Source organism: Sarcophilus harrisii, chromosome 4 (assembly GCF_902635505.1).
Source record: "Sarcophilus harrisii chromosome 4, mSarHar1.11, whole genome shotgun sequence".
Taxonomy (NCBI): Eukaryota; Metazoa; Chordata; class Mammalia; order Dasyuromorphia; family Dasyuridae; genus Sarcophilus; species Sarcophilus harrisii.
Genome location: NC_045429.1, coordinates 471,625 through 491,489, shown reverse-complemented (window position 1 = coordinate 491,489; position 19,865 = coordinate 471,625). Strand labels below are relative to the sequence as shown.

The 19,865-nt window shown below is 38.8% G+C and overlaps 1 protein-coding gene across 1 annotated transcript in view; it reads left to right on the top strand.

Annotated features, from left to right (window-relative positions):
* Nucleotides 1–17,692, top strand: part of DNAJB4 (DnaJ heat shock protein family (Hsp40) member B4) — a 35,363-nt gene extending 17,671 nt beyond the window's left edge. The window contains 4 exon segments of the mRNA XM_031968845.1: nucleotides 7,058–7,099; nucleotides 7,101–7,299; nucleotides 13,995–14,563; nucleotides 16,077–17,692. Coding sequence (XP_031824705.1) covers nucleotides 7,058–7,099; nucleotides 7,101–7,299; nucleotides 13,995–14,563; nucleotides 16,077–16,310 — 1,044 coding nt within the window. The 3' untranslated portion in view covers nucleotides 16,311–17,692.
* Nucleotides 17,693–19,865: the final 2,173 nt, after the last annotated feature.

The following is a 19,865-nucleotide window of genomic DNA, read 5'->3' as shown; positions in this document are numbered from 1 at the left end:
TTATTTGATCTTAAAACACTCAAGGTGTGGTAGGGGCATCTATTGTCTCCATTCTACAGGTGAAGAGACCGACTTGTTTGTGGAAGGAGTCAGACTTGGAGTTCTCCGCTTCCTTCTCCACTCTGCCAATTTGAACATGGGTAAAGGACTTGAGAAAGTATATTCCCTGACTGTGTGACCTTGGGCGGGTCAAACCTTATCCATTCTGAAATGGGGATCATAGTAGCACCTACCTCTCAGGATTGTTGTTGATCCTTCAGCCAGATGAATGCTAGCTATTTTATTTTTAAAAATAATTTCAGTTGTACTTACATTTTCTGCAGTATCCCATCTGTCCTCCAAACTTCTTCTTAACTGTGGATGTCTGTAGGTTCTGCTCTGGGTCTCCATCTGTTTTCATTTTATATCCTCTTGATCCCATCTGTGAGTTTAGTTATGTCCAGATTGGTGCTTTCTCCTTTGTTGGAAACTGAGTCAAAATCACCATGATTGGTTGAAAAATTCCATGTAGATGTCCTGCAGGTATCACTCCTTATATCTTGGTCCCAAATCCATCTATCCTTCATATTTTTCCTTTTCTCTTGAGGGTATCATCATTCTACCATGTAGTTAGACTGGATTTTTTATTCTCTTTCATCCTTACAAGTTGCCAAGTCCTGAAACAGCTTCCTTATGGCTTAGTACATAAGAAGTGTTTCTACTAAATGCTGGTTGACTGACTGGTCCATCTTTCTCCCTGCTGCTGTCCTTATTTCATAGAGTTGCTGAATCACTGTTCCAGAAAAAGAACTGATCATATCCCCCTTTCTCTATATGTAGCAATCTTCCATGAATTATTAGCATCCTTGGCAAAGACCAAAATTCTGAAATTGGAAATTCAGGCCTTTTTGTGATGCTGGATTCTTCCTGCTTTTCCTGTCTTATTTCCTGTGAGTTTCCTTCTTCCACTCTACTTCCAGTCAGGTCTCTGAACTGTTGCTTGTATTGTTTTTTGTTCCTTCAGCTCACCATCTTGTTTCCATACTTTTGCACCAGGAACATCTCATAGCTGGAATTGCCTCTCTCCTCTAATCTTTATCATCCGGGAGCCAGTTTGGAGAGACCTCTCCTTTCTACCTCCCCATCCTGTGACTGCCCCTTCTTTGACAATGTTTTTTTTTTTTTTTTTTTAATCAAATTTTTAGAACTGCCACCGATGTGCTAAGGCCCTGGGGATACAAAGGAAGGCCAAGTGATTTGTATTTACTTCTCTGGTGTACCCTCCCCACTTCCAGAAAAATGTAAACTCTTCTGGAGGGCAGGAAAGATTTCATTTGTCTTTTCAGTATAGTACCCTGTATGCAGTCATTGCTTAATGAGTGTTTGATCGAAGAATAATATCAAGTGGTGCACACAACATAGATATAAAAGTGTTAGCTCATTTTTGCTCAGGTTTCCTGGAAACAAACAAATGAGTAAGATGCCATGTACAGGAAGAATTTGTACAAGAATAAAATAGTTATCATCACTCTCTGAAAGTGCTATGGAATTGCATCCTTGGCAACCACTGAAATATAGTATCCAATCCCAGTTGCCAAGTGAAGAACACCTGAACAAGAGGCCCACCAAGGCCAAGAAGGTACGTGAATTTTCTTTATGGCCCTTCTGGAAGGGCTATCCCAGCCATCTTATTAGGAACATTCTTTAGATAGGAAACTTGATTAACTCATGGGTTCACACTTATTGGTTAGGCCTCTAGGCCTTCCTAAGGCAGCCCTAATCCCCTGAAGCTTCTCTCCTACTGGTTTCTACCCAGGGTTCCCAGTTCTTCTTCAGTTCTCATAGCCCTTTCACCCTTTGCACTCTGATTCTGGATGATTCCCAGTTTATCAGAGGTCTCTGTAAACTTCAGTCAGGGCCCAGAAATGATCATAATACTGGAGATTTTTTTTTTTTTTTTTAATTAGGGCAGATACCAGAAGGACTGTCACCTTCCTGTGCTTGAGAGTCAGAACTCTGTCATTGAAGCCTAAGACATCAATCAGCTTCTTTGACTGACCTATCACTTAATGACCTAAAGGGAAGTTTCAGGTTACTAAGATCCTTTGATATTTTTTAATCAAAACTGCTCACCAGCCATTCTTCCCCCAACTTATAGTTGCAAATTGAATTTTTGAAACCTTAGAGTGAGACATTACTTTTATTCCTATTGAATTTCATCTTACTAGATTCAGCCCAAGAACCCCAACCTCTTTTTCAGCTTCATCTCCCCAAAATTGCCATTTAGTAGTTTTTATTCCTAACATGTTATTTCAAAAAATTTTAAAGAGGTAATAACAATAGCTGCCTGCTAATCTTCCTTTTAAAATAAAAGTTGAGCAGTGTCTTTACTGGGTCTGTGTCCCCAAGAGATCATAAAAAGGAAAAGGACACCTCTTTTTGTAGTGGCAAGAAACTGGAAGCTGAGTGGATGTGTGGATGTCCATCAGTTGGGAAATGGCTGAATAAGTTATACAAATGTAATGGAATATTATTGTTCCATAAGAAATGATGAGCAGGCTGATTTCAGAAAGGCTTGGAAAGATTACATGAACTGATGTTAAGTGAAATGAGTAGAACCAAGAGAACATTGTACACAGCAATAAAAAGGTTATGTGATAAGCTGATCATCATGTCAGATGATGGACGGGGCTCTTTTCAACAATAGGGTAATTCAGACCAATTCCAAAAGATTTGGGCAAAGAGCCATCTGCATCCAGAGAGAAGAATAGAGGGACTGGATATGAATCACAATGTAGTATTTTCACTTTTTTTGTTATTTGCTTGCTTGTTTTTTCTTTCTCTTTTTTTCACTTTTGATCTAGTTTTTCTTGCACAGCATGACAAATGGAAATGTGTTTAAAAGAATTGCAGATGTGTAACCTATATTGGGTTACTTGCTGTCTAAGGGAGGAGGAGATGAAGAGGGAGGGAAGACAGTTTGGAGCAGGAGGTTTTGCAGGGGTGAATATTGATAACTGGCTTGACATATATTTTGAAAAATAAAAAACCTATTATAGAAAAAAATAAAAATTGAAGTTTTGCCAAAACATCATAGGTATCATTTATGTAGTACTTTGATGTTTACAAAACACTTTTGTGTTTGATCCAAGGATCTCTTTAGGGAGATCAAAACCAAAAATGTCCCATATCCACCAAATGGGCCATTGACTAATGGCCAAGCAAATTGTATGTCACTAATTTAGTTGCATATTAATGTGCCATGAGAAATGATGACTATGAAGAATTTAGAGAGCCATGAGAAAACACACAAACTAATACAAAAGCAAGCAGGAGCAGAAAAACCACATGCATACACACAAATGTATAAACATGGACTACAGCAATGCAAAGAGAAGAAATAAAAAATTTGAACTCAACATATATGTAGACTTATATTGCTAGTTTTTCAATGATTATTATTGAAGGAAATTTCCAAGATAAGTCAAACTGTGCAATTGAAATATATATATTTTTTGAGAACAAACTTCCTAATGCAGATGTTAAATATTCATGTATTTTATGTTTATCACCTACTGTATGCAAGCTACTTTACTAAGCTTTGAGGTAAAGAAGAAGATAAATCAGACCTAATTCTAGCCTTAAAGGAATGTATACTCTAATGGGGGAAATGAGACCCATAACTATAAAACAGATGTTGGGAAAAGGTATTGGGAAATAATTTCTGCCTGAGAAGACCAGGGAAAGGTGTCATCTGAGATGGACCTTGAAGCAAGAAAAGAATTATAGTAGTATCTATTGAGATGAACAATTCTAGGAGGAGGCAATGATGTGAGCAAAAGCTCAGAGTTGGGAAACTATGAGAAGTATTTGGAAGGGTAGTGAAGTGCAGGAGGAAAGCAAGCTGAAAAAGGCATTGGAGGCCAGGTTGAGGAGGCCTGAGAATTCCTAGGTGAAAGGATTTTGGATTTTTATTTGGGAGCCATTGGAAAACTATTCAAGATTTTTAAGTAGTGGAGTGGTGTACTTTAATTTAATCTCTTAATCTGGATGCAGATTAGAGGAAAGAGAAGTTAATGACGAATTGATTAGGTAGGGAAAAGAGCATTTAGTAATTGCCTCCTTTGTACCTAGATCTCATTGATCCTCACAACTGTAAGGTTGGAGTAGTAATAATGAAAAATAAACATTTACATAAAATTTGCCACACACTAGACTAAACATTTTACAATTATCTCATTTGATCCACCTAATAGGAGGGAGATGACTTATCTCTTTTTTTGAATTGAGGAAACGGATGAAGTGACATGTTCAAGATACAAAGCTATATATCTGAAGTCAAACTTGAACTCAGATCTTCCTGACACCAGGCCCATTGCTCTATCCACTGAGCCACTTAACTACCTCTGTTATTTTTGTAACAGATTAGGAAGCTATTTTAATTGTCCAAGCAAAAAGGGAAAACCATTTGAACTAGAATTTGGGAGTTGTGAATGGTAGTGAAGAAAATCAGGGATACATGATGATTAATTTGCTTTGCAAATGGATCATTTTGTAATAACAAATACAGATTTGATAATAATCACATTAAGTTTCTGCAAAATTATAAAACTTGGATGACCTGGGTCCAGCTCCAAGTTATGGAGAACATTTATACGTTTTATCAGATAACAAAAATCAGCACTTTTTAGAAAGGACAGTGGCTGATCCTGACTTGGAATTAAATTGAAATTTACTTTTGTGATTTTAAAAACATGTTGCAACTAATTAAAGCCAACCAAAACAACTAGCTGGCAGTTTGGCAAACTTGCCAAACTTTGGCTTTCTAGGTTGAATTCCCCTTGGATGAGGGGCAGTGTTTCTCCATCCTCTCGTGCTTACCTTGGTTTAGTCCACTGACACACCTTGGTTTGTACAGCTGATTGGATGATTTTGTTTCTATCAGTGTAATGAAAACAAATCTTAGTAACATTTTTTTCAAGTCTTCATTGTATATAGAATGACTCTAACAACATTTCTGGCCACTTAAAAATGATTTGGTCTGATGATAATTTGCATTTTCGTTTTTTAAAGAAACTCAGTGTTTTCCCTAGAAAATACATTCTCATTGTAGGGTAATTTTCATATGTTCATGCTCATTGCTTCAGGTATTTGTTCCTGTCCTCAATTTCTTGGCATTGGGCATTTTAGAATAATTGAAATGAGAAGGTAGCCTTATGGAGTTGTGCTTTTTCCTAAACACAAGATCAGGCTGTCCCCAAAGGTTCAGTGAAGCCTGGGGACTCCCCGTGTGCAGCTCTTTGGCCTCTGAGGTGAGAATCCAAAGATGGCTAAAAATAGTGGGGTCACCTTTGTACGGTTGCTTTAATGTGTGTCATGGGTTTGATCCACAGGGTCACAGCTTCCCTGAAATATGGCAGCTCTTATGACTTACAGATCAAAAATGGAGGTTCCCTCTTAGCTGGTGACTTGTGGGAGAACTGAAGTCATGGCTCCCAATTCCATACTTACAACTTTTCCCATAATACCCATGAGTATCTCTGTGTTTAGGCCATTAGGGTAGTTTTAAAAATATTTACATTTAAAAAAAATTTTTTTTGAGGGAAAAGGTTTTAAAGAATCATGATGTGTAAAGAACCATGGGTGCCAAAGAAGATGGAGATGAAAACCCTCCAAGAGGAGTGGCTCCCTGTGACCACCCAGAGTGCCAGAGATTTAGAGCTGGCAGGGACATGATTGGGGAATTGAGTCCAACCTTCAACCTCCTACAGATGAGACAGGCCCAGAGCAATTAGAGGCCATCTCTGCTTTCCAGTTGCTACTAGAGGCAGTGTCTGAGATGGGATTCACACTCCCAGCCCAGCGGGATACACTGAGTATTTTGGTATTTCTCCTTCCATCCCAAATTACAATAGGATATGGCACGATGTGTTCCATGAAAATTTCCCTTAACGCTTTCCCCTCAGTCTGTATTTAGAGGGCACTCAATTGAGATTACAAGGGGTGACTTGAGACCAACTGTCCACCCTTCCTTTCTTGAACTCAGTTTCCTTCCATGTGCAGCAGGGAGGAGGAAGAAGACTGTAGTTCCTTTCCAGCTTTAGAGCTCAGCTCTTGGTGTCCTGTAGCTAACATTAATTAGAAGGGTAACTTGAGGCCAGATTTTCTGCTAGCATTTCACAGAGTGAAAGGTTTTCTGAGGAAAACTGGACAGTCATTTTATGATTTGGGATTGCCTTGTTTATTTGAAGTGACAGATTCAAGTATTTCACTTTAAGACTCAAATCTCTACCTTGATCAGCCCCTGTTCTTGATGAGCCAATTATATAGCTCCCCATGTAACCTGGAATTAATTAGTGTCTCGTTGAGCTTACAGAAATCGGTAGTGTCTTTTGGCATTAGCAGGGGTCATTTTCCTCGTGCATTAGCCTGACGTTTCTAAAAAGCAAAGGAGAAGAAAATGATTCATTAGGTTTGGAGAACCCGGTGCTGTCTTAAAGTAAAAACAGGAGAATACCAAAGAAAGTTAGGATTGTGAGATTCAGCTCCTCAAAAGCTGACTTAAAAGGTAGGGGCTTTTCTGCAAAGTTAAGGAGAGGGCAATGGTGGGCAGCTTTGGGGGCTTTCTGGAGTCTACTTCAGGGCTCATTTAGGAGTCTATCTGATCTTTAATGATCTGGAATGGAAACAAAATAACCTTGGTTGGTTTTTATTGTTGCCCAAACGTTTGGCCCAGACCGGGAGAGAGAGGGGGAGGGACTGAGCGCAGCGAGAAGGCAGGGCAAGAGTTAATCCCGGAGGAGCGCAGCCCAGAGCCTGGTCCTGGCCGGAGGCAGCCTGGGAAGTGACGTGCGGAGCCCTGGCTCTTCTAGAAGGTGCCGAGACACGTAGTATAAAATGGGAGGACCAGGAGAGAGGAGGTCTCTGTTTGTCTCGGAAGGAGCCGGAGGGAGGGAGGGAGCAAAGCAGGGAGGCGGCGGCTCCCGGTGCCCGGCACTGCCCAGCGAGCTCTCGGTTTCTTAGGGTCCTTCTGTCGCTAAGACTACAGGTACATCTGTATCTTTTTTCTTACATAAAGGGAAATCTAAGTTCATTTCAAGACATTCGGAATGGGGAAAGACTATTATTCCATTTTGGGGATTGAGAAAGGAGCTTCTGATGAAGAAATTAAGAAAGCTTACCGCAAACAAGCCCTCCGATTCCATCCGGACAAGAACAAATCTCCTCAAGCAGAGGAAAAATTTAAAGAGGTGGCCGAAGCCTATGAAGTTCTGAGTGATCCTAAAAAGAGAGAGATCTATGATCAGTATGGGGAGGAGGGTAAGTGTCGTGTCTGTGTGTGTGAGCGGGAGGATGTCAGTGGGGGTGGGGGTGACTTGTCAGTCTGTCTCCCATTCTGTCCTAGTTCACCCGGGGCGCTGGGACCTATGTGGAGGAGGAGAGCGTGTACACGGGCCAGAAAGGGACCAAAATGACCGGACCACGTCCTGCTTGATTGCTTGTGTTTGAATTGTCTATTTGCTGAATGTGTCGTTTGAATAAGCGATGTGTTTTTATACGACGCACTTTCCATGATTTGACTTGGGATCTATTTTTGAAAAGAAACTTAAAACCGTTCCAGGCACTGAGTTTCAGAAGTTATGTCCAACCCCTTTTGGAATTTGTTTTATTCGAGAGATGAATAAATAGCCTGTTGTTCTTTTGAGTCTTGTTTGACAATTAAAATTAGGAGGATTTTTATGTATTTTATTTTACCTTTAAAAGCAAATGATTTATCTCCTTATATACAAGAACCCTAGTGTATTGACTGAACAAGACAGAGCAGCCCTTAGAAGCAAGAGCTCTGGCATCTAGTTTCTAGCTTGTTTTTGGCTTGGTGCCTGGAAAGGAAAGAATTTGCCTGATGTCATAAAATACCAGAACAAGTTTTTAGCCTAATTGTAAACAGCAATCATGTGCCAAGAAAGTGAGGCCCCCGAAATGCAATTTTTTACCCTAAAATGGCTACCAGGTTAGAACACTGTTGAATTTAGGCATGGAATCTTGGAGCTGAAACAAAATTATTCGTTCAAAATTTTAATATTGAACCAAAAGCATGCCTTTCTTCCTTCCGGTGTTTTTATGTAGATTAAGAGATTAGATATTAGCCAGACTCAAGTTAATTTCCTCAGTATGTTAATTTAGAATTTGTTTTCAAAGTTACTCTCCATCTTCCTAATTTTGAAGAGGAAACTTTTGAGAAGGCTCTCTTAACTGTAAAGAGAAAGCTTGCCAGGGGTCTCTATTAATAGATTTCCACAATGTCTGTGGATCAGCACTAAGTCATTGTTTGGGGTCACCTTGTTTTCACCATGGTAGCCATAAGAGAGCTGTGGGGTTTCCACTAGAGGACCATAAGAGCATCACTTCCTGAGCTTGTCCCCTGGGCAGGGGCAACTGATAGATAGTATTTATGCTATGTCCTGATAGAAGTTATCTTAGTTTAATTTTGCCATATAAATGGCAGCTTTTAAAAATCTTTAAAATGCAAATAATCAGCTTGATGGAATGTTATACTTTTTAACTGGTTATTTTTGTGAGTGGGATAGCTCATGTCAGATTCTTGCAGAGCAAATATTGAAAAAAGCTCATTATTAAGGCAGTTCAGTACTACCAAAAGATACTACTTTTAAGAAAAAAGTAATTTGTCTTACAAGAGAATTTGACCAATCTAAATTTATAGCAAATAAAAAGTTGTTTGGGAGGGGAGGGTGTGAAAAATAAATTTGACGAATTTTTAGCTTTTGCCACAGTAAATAAACCATAGTCCATCTACAAGCATTTTTTTAAATGCACACTATGTCTTTAGCACTGAGGAGGCTAAGAAAGGCCTTAAGAAAATTTATCCTTATAATGGGACACTAAACCAATTATATCTTTGTCTTGGTTGAACAACTTAAGGAGATGACAGCATGGTTTAGTGGACAGAAGACCTAGGCCAAGTCCTCTGCTACTTACTGCCTCCAAGACCTGGGCAAGTTGCTTAAATTCTTAGTTTCCGAAGATTGTCTTTCACAGAAATGTCAGCCATATTGGAAGGTTCCTCATCTGAGAGCTCCTCATATCAATGGAATCAGGGTCTAGTCCCTATAGCTAACATTAAAGACTTCTTTTTAAAGCAGTATTGCTTTATATTCTATCATTGGGTTTGTGTCTATCCATCATTCCAAATGCATATTTCTATAATCCTGTCCCTGCTGAGTGCCCAGCATTGTGTGCCTGAGTAGCATTTGGGATAAGGACCCTTCCCAAGAGATACACTCAAAAGCAGACCATCAGGTGCATGGAGGAGCTATTGGGATCAGGACTATGGAGAAAGCTTGTGGGCAACTGACTTTTTAAAACTACAGAGCTGCAGCTACTAGTAAAATGTCCATCACTGTTTCTATTTGGTATGGCTATGTACATGTAATGAATGTAGATTCCAAAAAAGAACCTTTTGAAAATCTTTGATGTGGGGGCAGCTAGATGACACAGTGTATGGAACACCAGTCCTGGAGTCGGGAGGGCCTGCGTTCAAATTCAACCTCAGATATGTGACACTCTGTTGTGACCCTTGGCAAGTCATTTAACCCCAATTGCCTGCCTCCTTTCCCCTCCAATTTATGATGTGTTAAGAATTCTGAACCTTAGAAAAAAGATGATTTAAACACAGTTGAAATTTTATATAATTAAGCATTATCATGGAATTGTTCACATTTAAAATGAGATCTTTGAAGAAGAAGGCTATATCCTGAAAAGGAAATGTAGATTTCTTCCTCTGAAGATAGACAAATGATCAGATATCATCTACAGAAAACTTCACATAAGGATTTTTTAGGGTCCTTTTTATTTTCTTTATTCAAATTTTCTACAAAATGATTTTATTTGTAAATATAATATTACTTTTTATGGCTTGCTAAGTTTTATTTAGATACTGAATAGTTGTGTTGGCATTATTCCCTTTTTGCTCAGGTGTGATGATTTTTCCTACTTCTTTCTTTTCTACATAGTTAATGTCTTTACCTTATTTTGCCAAATGAATCTATTTCCCTAGAATTGCAAACAATTCAGATAACTTTGAATCCCCAAAGAAAACCCATTTATAAGAAGCTAACCTAATTCTCCTTGCCCTGACATTTATCCTTTTGGTAAGTCCAGGTGGGTTTTTTTCCTATCAGGTTAACTTCCATTTTCTCTAGGACTTTACTCCATCATTTATCTTCTGACTGCTTTCCTTTGCCTATGTTAGTCTTGCTCATATCTTCCTTATCTTCCTCCCTTCCCCAAACAAAAATCCAAAAAATCTTGTCTTTAGCCTTCTAACCCTAAATTTATCCTAGCTCTTTCTTTCAAAGCTAATCTAGAAAATCAGTATTCTGCTCACTATTCTCGCATTCTTACCACTAGCTATCTCCCCCTTAGCCCCGAGGCATACCAACACAGCATGTCTAACACAACTCACCCCCGCCTAGGGCACAATAACCTTCTCAGGAACCCAAGTTGCTGGCCTTGACATTGGCCTGGACTTGTCCCTTACTGTCCCTAAGCCCTGACTGTCCTCATTCCTTGCTCTCCTCAGCACCTCTCACCTGGACAGTTCCCCTCACATACACCTTCCATACAGCTTCCAAAAGGGTCATCCCAGAGCCCCTCTAGCACTCTGGTATCTGATGCTCAGATAAGACCCACACTGGTCATTTTTCTTGTCATTTTTGTCATGTCTTTTGATACTTTCTGGAACTCTAGTCCTTACATTCTATTCTCCGGACAGATTGACCCATGTGCTGTTGGAAGCAGACAACCTGGGCAGCTAGATGGAGTAGTTATTAGAGCATCAGACTTGGAGTCAGGAAAACTTGAGGAAATACACAACCTGCCATCTCTGACCTTCGGGATTTTGCATTCTCCTTCCATTTCTAGCTTCCTCTTCATCCATTCTCTCTAGTCACATGTTCATCCCCAAATACAGGTCAGCCTGATCTCTTAAACAGGTTATTAAGCAATCCAGTGTGCCTTTTTTGCTTTCCCTGTTGGTATCCCTGCTTCCAGGCTCTCACCTTGCCCATCCATCTGTCACAGAGCTGCCACAGTTCCTTGGCTAATTTATAGCCTTAACTAGGTCCCTTCCTTGCTCCAGTATACAGTGGAGCTTGATTGCCTTGAGGCTTCAGTAGAGATTCTGGAGTGGAGCTTCTAATTTCTTTTTTACCATATTCCCTTCCATCCATTTATGTTTTCAGTTAGCCACACACACCCTGCTTCTGACCTGTAGAATCTGTTCTTCCCTTTTCAGTAATTCCTTCTCTGATGCCCCTGGGCTTGATGGTAACATCTCCCTTCTCAGAATGTCTTGGAGCACTTTTTCTCCTTTGCCCTCTCTCCTAAGAGCCTGGGTTTCAAGCCTAAAGAAAACCCCAATATTTTATAAGTGAGGAAACTGAAATGTACAGATCCTTGGGGATTTCCATTAGGAACCCCAGGTAGTAGGTGGTTGAGGTATATTCAAAACTCAGATCCTCTCTCTGCCTGCGCACCTGCAAGGAGACAGATGCTGTCCCTTTTTCATTAAGAAAGTCATAGATGCCAGCATGTAGCAGGTGCTAATTCCAAGGTCAGAGGGCTCAAAGAAAGGCTCCTGTGGGACAATTCTGGAAAACTTTGCTGTGCCCTGCCTCTGCCAGGGTTTAGTCTGTATTAGGAAGAGCCGGGATGAATAATAGGCCCAAGAAGAGTAGTGGGATCCCAAGTAGATGGAGACCTTCTTATCTTAGGGTTTTGGTTTTCCACAGGAATGGCTCCTTGTGATAAGCAGACCTTTCACACTGTTTCTGTCTAATTTTCTTCCTCAGAGTCATCATCATACTGATCACATCTGGTAATTTTTTGCATTTCAGTGAAATGGGAGCAATAGCCTTTGCACAACTTACTATGGGAAGTTTGGCAAAATTATTTTAGATCTCTGGGATGAAGAAGTGAGATGATTGAAATTAAGACATGACTCCAATTAAAAATAGAGCTGGAACCAGTGGAGAAAAGCTAAAGGGAGATGGATTTCAGCTCAGGATAAAAGAAAACTGCCTTCACATTTAGAGTTGTTCCAAAATGAAATAAGCTGTCCCAAAAGCTGAGGAGTTCCTTGTCACTAGAGGTCTTTGTGGATGTGTACATGTGTGTGTCGGGGGTGGGTCGAGAAGTGGAAAGACATGTTGACTACTTTTTAGGGATACCGTGGATTCATCTCTTAGTAAAGTATTGGACCAGATTAGAGGCTCTTTACAAATTTGGCAGTGGTCTAGAGAAGGCTTAGAGCACTTCATGGAGTCATGGTTTTAAATATAAAGAAAAATACAGAGGATTACAAAGGAAGCCAATTATATCAACATTTTCAACAAGTTGTTGGACCTCAGGTTCAGAATGCTTGGTTGAGATGGGTGTGTGGGTTCCTGGATTTCAGTGGGGACAGTGTTGGTTTTGAGAGAGTCCTCTGATTTTTGACTGGTGGGAAAAGATCCAAATGAACATTTTTTCATTAGATTCTTTTATCTTTTGATCAATGGAGTTGTTGTCATAACTCGACATGGCCACTGCAAGTGGGAGGTGACTTACCTAGAAGATACCAACTCTCACACAGAAGGCATGACCAAACATAAGGGGAGGGGGGGGACAAGACACTTGTATGGAAGAGAAAGCAATTGGGGGGAGGGACAAGCTGAGTTTCCTCAGTGATATTCATTGGGATGATTATTCATCTTTTGTTGTGGTTTCTTCTATTAACATAAAGCAAAGAATTTCATTTTAAGGTTGGATTTAGCAGGTTATTTAGCCTGTTGGAGCTTTTAGCCCTGTCCCTAACATAATTTTTTATATTTTATTTTGTTAAATTTTTTTATCGGGGAATATCCTTGAGAAGACCCTTCCATAATTTTAACCAATTCAGAATTGAGTGACAGAAGCATTATCCTAAACTCCTCAAAGATCTTGTGACTTTCAGCTTTCAGTTTTTAGTATGTTCTTTCTATAATTACACTGTCTCTTTCTTGGGCCATCTAGCCATCTAGCAGTGATTTGATGACAGTGAGGTGCCCTGAGGGCTGGGGATACAACAGCCATATGTGTCCAGAGCTCTGACACCTCTCTTTCTATAGATTCGGCTTGATTGAAGTGGCAGTCTTAGAGTGATAACTCTTAAAATTAAATTCTGTTATTTAGAAATAGGATATTTTCCATTGAGGGGCTTCATGATTAGTTTTCTATCCTTTCCATACCTTGAAAATCTTCTCTTTTTTATTCTTTACAATTAAAGTGAAATTTTAGCTGGTAGAGGGTGTTTGTTTGTTTTAAACAAGCTAGTTAAAGTTTTCTTTAGAGTTATTACCAATTACTTGCCACTCAGTCAGTAACAAATACTAAGCCTAATTCTAACCCTAAATGTACAAAAAAAGTCTCTTTCCTGAGGAATTTGTAATCCTATTGACTTGAAATTCATGGTCAAGTTAAATTCTGGTTTCTGAATATTTGCTTATGGAAAGACCTCTGACTTTAAAAGTGACAAGTCAAAAGTCATCTCTGTGATGAAAAGTTCAAAATGCCATTTTTTCCCTTCTCGTTCACTATATTGCTGCTCTTTAGGATTGTAAAACATTATCAAAGAACAACCCTAGAAAATTTTGGCCTAGAAAACAGACAAAAGTGGCACAGTCTTTTAGATTTTTAATTATAAGAAGTAATAAAGAGTCATTCTTGGAATAGGAAGACCTTCTGCCCCTGACACATTAGCCTGGTTAACCATGGCCAAGTCCCTTAACCCGTCAGTGTTCCCAAGCAATTTGGTCCCTCGAACAAGGGAATCATAGATGTGGACCCCTTCTTCTTCCCCTAAGTGAACACATTCCTTGTTTCTTTTGAGTAGTTCATAGCTCAAGTGGGTTGTGAACTATGCATCTCTATTTTGTGTCACAAGGGTGTCTTTCTAACATGTTGCTCATCTCACCTAGGCTTAAAAGGAGGAGCTGGTGGAACTGATGGACATGGAGGTACCTTCCGGTACACCTTTCATGGAGATCCTCATGCCACGTTTGCAGCATTTTTCGGTGGCGCCAATCCTTTTGAAGTCTTCTTTGGTAGAAGAATGGCTACTAATAGAGATGGTGAAGAAATGGAAGTAGATGGAGATCCTTTTAGTGCCTTTGGTTTCAGCATGAATGGGTATCCTAGGGAGAGGACCCCAGTGGGTTCAACTCGACCCAGGCAAGACCCCCCAGTTATCCATGAACTTAAAGTATCTCTTGAAGAAATCTATAATGGTTGTACCAAACGAATGAAGATTTCCCGAAAAAGGCTGAACCCTGATGGGAGAAGTGTTAGAACAGAGGACAAAATTCTCACCATTGAAATAAAAAAAGGATGGAAAGAAGGAACAAAAATCACTTTTCCAAGGGAAGGAGATGAAATGCCCAATAGTATTCCAGCGGATATTGTTTTTGTCATTAAAGATAAAGAGCATACACAATTTAAGAGGGATGGATCCAATATTATCTATCCCGTCCGAATCAGTTTACGAGAGGTAAGTTATAAAACAGGATCTGAAACATTGACATTTAACCAATTTGTGTCACAAGAATTTAGGAAATGACTGGAAAATGCCCTAAGGCAAACTTGCTTCCCCATCATAAATACCTTTGAATATTCCCTAGCATTACCACACAGCTGTACTCCTTATGATTAAACATGTCCTGGTTCCCACCTCCTTTTCTCCCAGGTATATGGTGGAGGGCACTGTAGGCATTATTTACTCTGATAAGGAAAGCTTTCAGTGCCTTCAGATTGTTTATCATAGTATAGTTTAGTTAGGATTTACAATTTACTGTTTAAAGAAATAATTTTTATCTGTTTTGTAATTTAAAAATTTCACTTGCAAGCTTTCATTAAACCTTCAATCTTGTGTACGAAGCCCTAACAACAATCCTTTGCCAAATATGTGGTTTTCTTTGTGTGGTTGGGCCTTCTGCTGATGTCGATTGCTGTAACTCTCCATAGCCCCTCATTGGCTCGCTGCTTTGCAGTGCTGGCCCATGGCTTGAGTATTCCCAGAGAGATCCTGAGTAAGGGCAGCCTGGGGAAGAGGAGAAGCAGGCACCAGATTTTAAGGGCCAGGTCCAGAGCTTGAATGGCCATGCTCCCCGGGGAATATCAGGGCAGGTCACCACCTCCCCAGGGTCCTGGTCTGTGCCCTCCCATTTTACCCCAACTCCTCTTCTGGTCATAAATATCTGGAAAATGTCTTTCATGCATTCAGACTGATAATGCTCCCTGCGCCGCTCCTGTCCCTGCACATCTACCTTTGCCCTCGGGGTCAGCATCATCAGTGCGTCTTTTACCCAGATATAGTCTTTAGGCTTCTCACCTCAGCAGGTCCAGGCCCAGCTCAGCATTTCCTTCTAGCATGTAAGGAAGAAGCCAGTACTGATGGATTACCTTGCTGGATCCAGCCTTTGTGTCATGGTCTGGTAAGAGGTGTGTCACAGCTGCCCCCAAGACTAGGTGATTAATTGATATATACAGTTAGATAGGAAAATGGGAAAAATTCAAGATTCTTTGTCCTCAAATGTTGATTTTGAATTTAAGCTTTATATGGATACAGTAGAAAGGAAAATAAGTAGTTTGAAATAGGGATATGTCATTCCCTCTAAAGCATTATTTCCTAACCTGCCAAATGGACCTCCAAAGGGGAAAGGAAATAGGTAAGATGGCTCATAGGACTTTCCTTACCTGGAAATGAAACTCTTCCCCCTCCCCCCTTCAAGGTTTTTCTATATTGGACCTCAGTTTAATAGAATCGTTTTCTGCACTGACCACAGGTAAGACTTGATGCTGAAGAACAGAAACAATACAGTGGTCTCTGTTCTTATTGGGAGTTTGGGGTGAAAATGATGGTGGTTTCTGACAGGTGGTTGGTAGTTGTAAGGTTTGCCTTAGTCACAACGGATATTTTGTAGTCGCTGTTTGCATTAAACTTAAAAAGATAATGCAATAAGTTTCTACTTCTTGGCAAATTGACTTTGTTGTTGGTCTTTTAGGCCTTGTGTGGCTGCTCCATCAATGTTCCCACAATGGAAGGAAGAACCATCCCCATGACGATAAATGAAGTTGTGAAGCCTGGAATGAGGAGAAGAATTATAGGCTATGGACTGCCCTTTCCAAAAAACCCTGACCAGCGGGGCGACCTGCTCATAGAGTTCGAGGTGAACTTCCCAGACACCCTATCCTCGGCAACCAAAGAAATCCTTCGCAAGCATCTTCCCACCTCCTAGGAGGATGAAGGTCCCGCTGGATTACCAGGGTTTTGGCAAGGCTCTGAATAGAGCGCCATAGACAAAGTGGGGTGAATGCCTCGAGGATTCAGTGATATGCATGAATAGAGAGGGTCAAATAAAGGGCAAAAGGGAATTTGCAGTTAAATATGGAGAGGAAAACCACTTACTATATTTTGTTTTCTTCTTAACCAGAAATTTCATTCACAATTTTGCATACATGTAAAATTTAGTTGTTTTATGAAGCTAGTGTACATATTGCTAATAAAGTACTCGAATATACAAGTACTTTATTTCTTATGTATCTACATCATCAATAGAAGATGCTGCCATTTATACTGGAGAGCAGAATTCACAAGTGAATGACATGTCATATGCATCTTCTGGGACATTTTAAAGAGGCTATTTAAAAATAGAGAAATCAGATTTAAATCTGCTTCCATAGTAATGCTCTAGGGCTGGTACCCTGATAGAGAAATTACCTGGTAGATAGATTTCATTACTTTGATTTTCAAAATGTGAATTTATGTCAAGCTATTTTTTCAGCTGTGGAAATCCTAGTTACCTGAACCTACTGGGTATTTCAAAATATCAGGCTCATTTAAAATGTCATGTGTGATTTTTATCTGTGAAAGTAGTTATGTATGTATGTGTATATGTGTATATAAATTCGCGCCTCCCGACTCCCAACTCTATATAAATATACACATATACACATATATACCCAGCAATGTCTGTGCTCACAGACATGCCTATATACACATGTTGGGCTTATGAAATTATAGACTCATCAAGCACTGGCATAAATGATTTATTTCAAAATGAATGTGCTCCTCAAGGCTCTTGTTGGGTCTGTTTTTCAATCATGTAGTCATTTTCATAGTGTATACAATCATGCTATATGACTCAATTTAAGTAGTTCCCAAAAAGGAACAAATAAATAACTACTATAGTGTTACAATCAAAATACAGGGAAAAACAATGACTGCTGCTTATGATAATGTTGCTAACTATATAATGTGTGTATGCATGTAAAATGGTTTGTTTCCATATGTACAGTATTGTGTTTCTCATGTTTTTAATTTAAAGATTGTAAACTTATTTTTAACTTTCTTTGCTTTTGTTACTGTAGTGAGAATGATCTTTTGAAACAATGTGTTCAGTAAAAGTATCTGATCCCTGGGTCTAGATTTATTCTGCATGTCATTGTTAAAATACTTTATCAGACTTCAATTATGCCAAGTAATACAGAATTCAATCGCAATTTAAAAATCATAGTAATGAAATACTGCATTTCACAAATAAGATCTTCAGTAGTTTATATTTTTGTAAAAATCTAAGGCTCACAAAACAGCAATGAATTAAATTATTCCTACCTAGCATTCCCTTTTTCTTCATTCATAAAAGCTTCCTCCATGGCCGTGTTTCTCAGACTGAAGTTAGGCGCCTTCTCAGAGGCCACAGAAACATTTCATGGAGATGTGGGTAGCACAGTACTATCCCCATTTGCCTCTTCTTTCTTTGATCCTCCTTTACCTTCCCTTCTTCCTGTATAACATCATGATCACCACATTCCAAACATCTGATCCAGTTAATTTCTTTTTGTGTCAATATATTTAATTCTTGACATGCCTTTTAAAAATTGAATGATGGTATAGGATATCGGAACTCTTCAAAATAGATAAAATGAATTTTTGGTGGGAAGGGAGAAGGAGGAGGTTCATGCAACAAAAATAAAATTATTGCTCAACGGTCATTGAAGTTATGTGGACTTTAAAGAGAAAAAAGTCTCCCATGTCCATTTTCCTTCCATGGCTTCAAATTCCAGAATCACATATTTATATAGTCGACTTTTACTGATAGTATTTTGACATGATAAAGTTCCTAAAGAAGATGCTTAACACTATTTATTTATTAGTGAATGAAGCTAGAGATAAAATCAGATTTTTTTCCCCCAGTCAGAAAAGTACATTAGACTCTCCTGTGAATACTAAGGGACACCATGTATGCTAGCACAGTTATGAAGAAAATATTTTGTAAAGCTTCAGAAAATCCTCTATAAAGGCTAGTTTGAGGGAGCCATCTCAAGACAGTCCATTTCTCTTGCATAGAACAAACAAGGTATTGCTACATTTTCAATTAGGAATAGCCATAGACACTGACTTTTGGATATAGTATAGCCTTTTTTGGAGACAAGGAATAGAACTTGTTTTCAGTTTTTTTAATTGTAGGAGAGAATTGCCTTAACTGTGGATGAAGGAAATGTAATAAGAAAATGGAACTGTTTGTCTTTAGTAAATTGTTTACAGTTACTCATATAGATACTTAAAACCAAAGGATTATAACTTCCTCACTGAATATAATATTTCAAAATTGAGATGTCCATTAAATCTAGCAGTAAAAGGCTTATCTGAGAGATATCCATTAAATCTAATAGTAAAAAGTTTTTTGAGGTAAAATAACTTCAGATGAGATACCATGTATGTGTTTTAAATCATGTCACACTTTATTTGAGACGCTTAGGTTTTATAGATTTAAATATAATTTTGATGGTCATTGCACATTAGCTATAAATGAAGATTACAGTAAAATAACAGTTTCATTGTTGTTTGCAATAGTCTAAATTACTGCTTGACCTTATGGCCCATTAATATTTTACTATAGAGATGGTCAATGCATGTTCATTTAAAATGCATTTTGAGATTTTATCAAAAACAGTGTATAAAACTCTGTAGTTCAAATTATACTGACTAGAAAATTTCTAAAATATGTGTTGCAAAACCAAAATGAGCTGTTTCCTTAGTGTTTGTGCTTTTTGTGGAGCTGGGCTCCTAAAAGTCTTTAGTTCCCTGAGGCTCAGTGAGATTAACTCAGCATGTTGGTGTCTGAGGCTGGATTTGATCTCTTGTTTTCTTAATTCCAAATCTAGCCCTACACCTTTACAGATTAACAATAAACAAATAGCATAAAACAATTTTACTTATTAATTTTATGCCTTTTTAGAAATAACACTATTTGAAGCCATAAAGTTGATAAACTTAAAAGAATGTTTATTTTATGTAGTACTACTATTTTTTAGAATTCCATAATAATTTTATTCCAAAGAACACAGAATGTTTACAGATTTTAAATGAGATATATCCTAAGTTAAAACTAAAATCAAGAGCTTGTTCATGGAATAATAATAAAACTTAATAAAATGAGATAACCTGATTTTTCTACCATGAATCTTCAGGCACTGTTGAAGCTCATCATCTTTTGTAAGGGGATGAGGAAAAAAGATCTTACTATAAATTTTGAACTTGGGAATTGTAATCGGGTGGCAAAGAGCCACATTTCGTGTCAGACACTCGCTAGCTGTGTATGGTACAGGGTTAGTCACTCTTTTAGCTAGCCTCGGTTGCCTCAGCGGTAGAATAAACTATTATTTGGGGTTGGTTGTAAGAGAAGAGCTGTGTAAATATTCTGCCTAACTATGTGGTGTTAATTATTATTGATGATGATGATAATGATATTTGCTGAGCAGCAACATCCTTATAAAGCCAGACAGAGTGG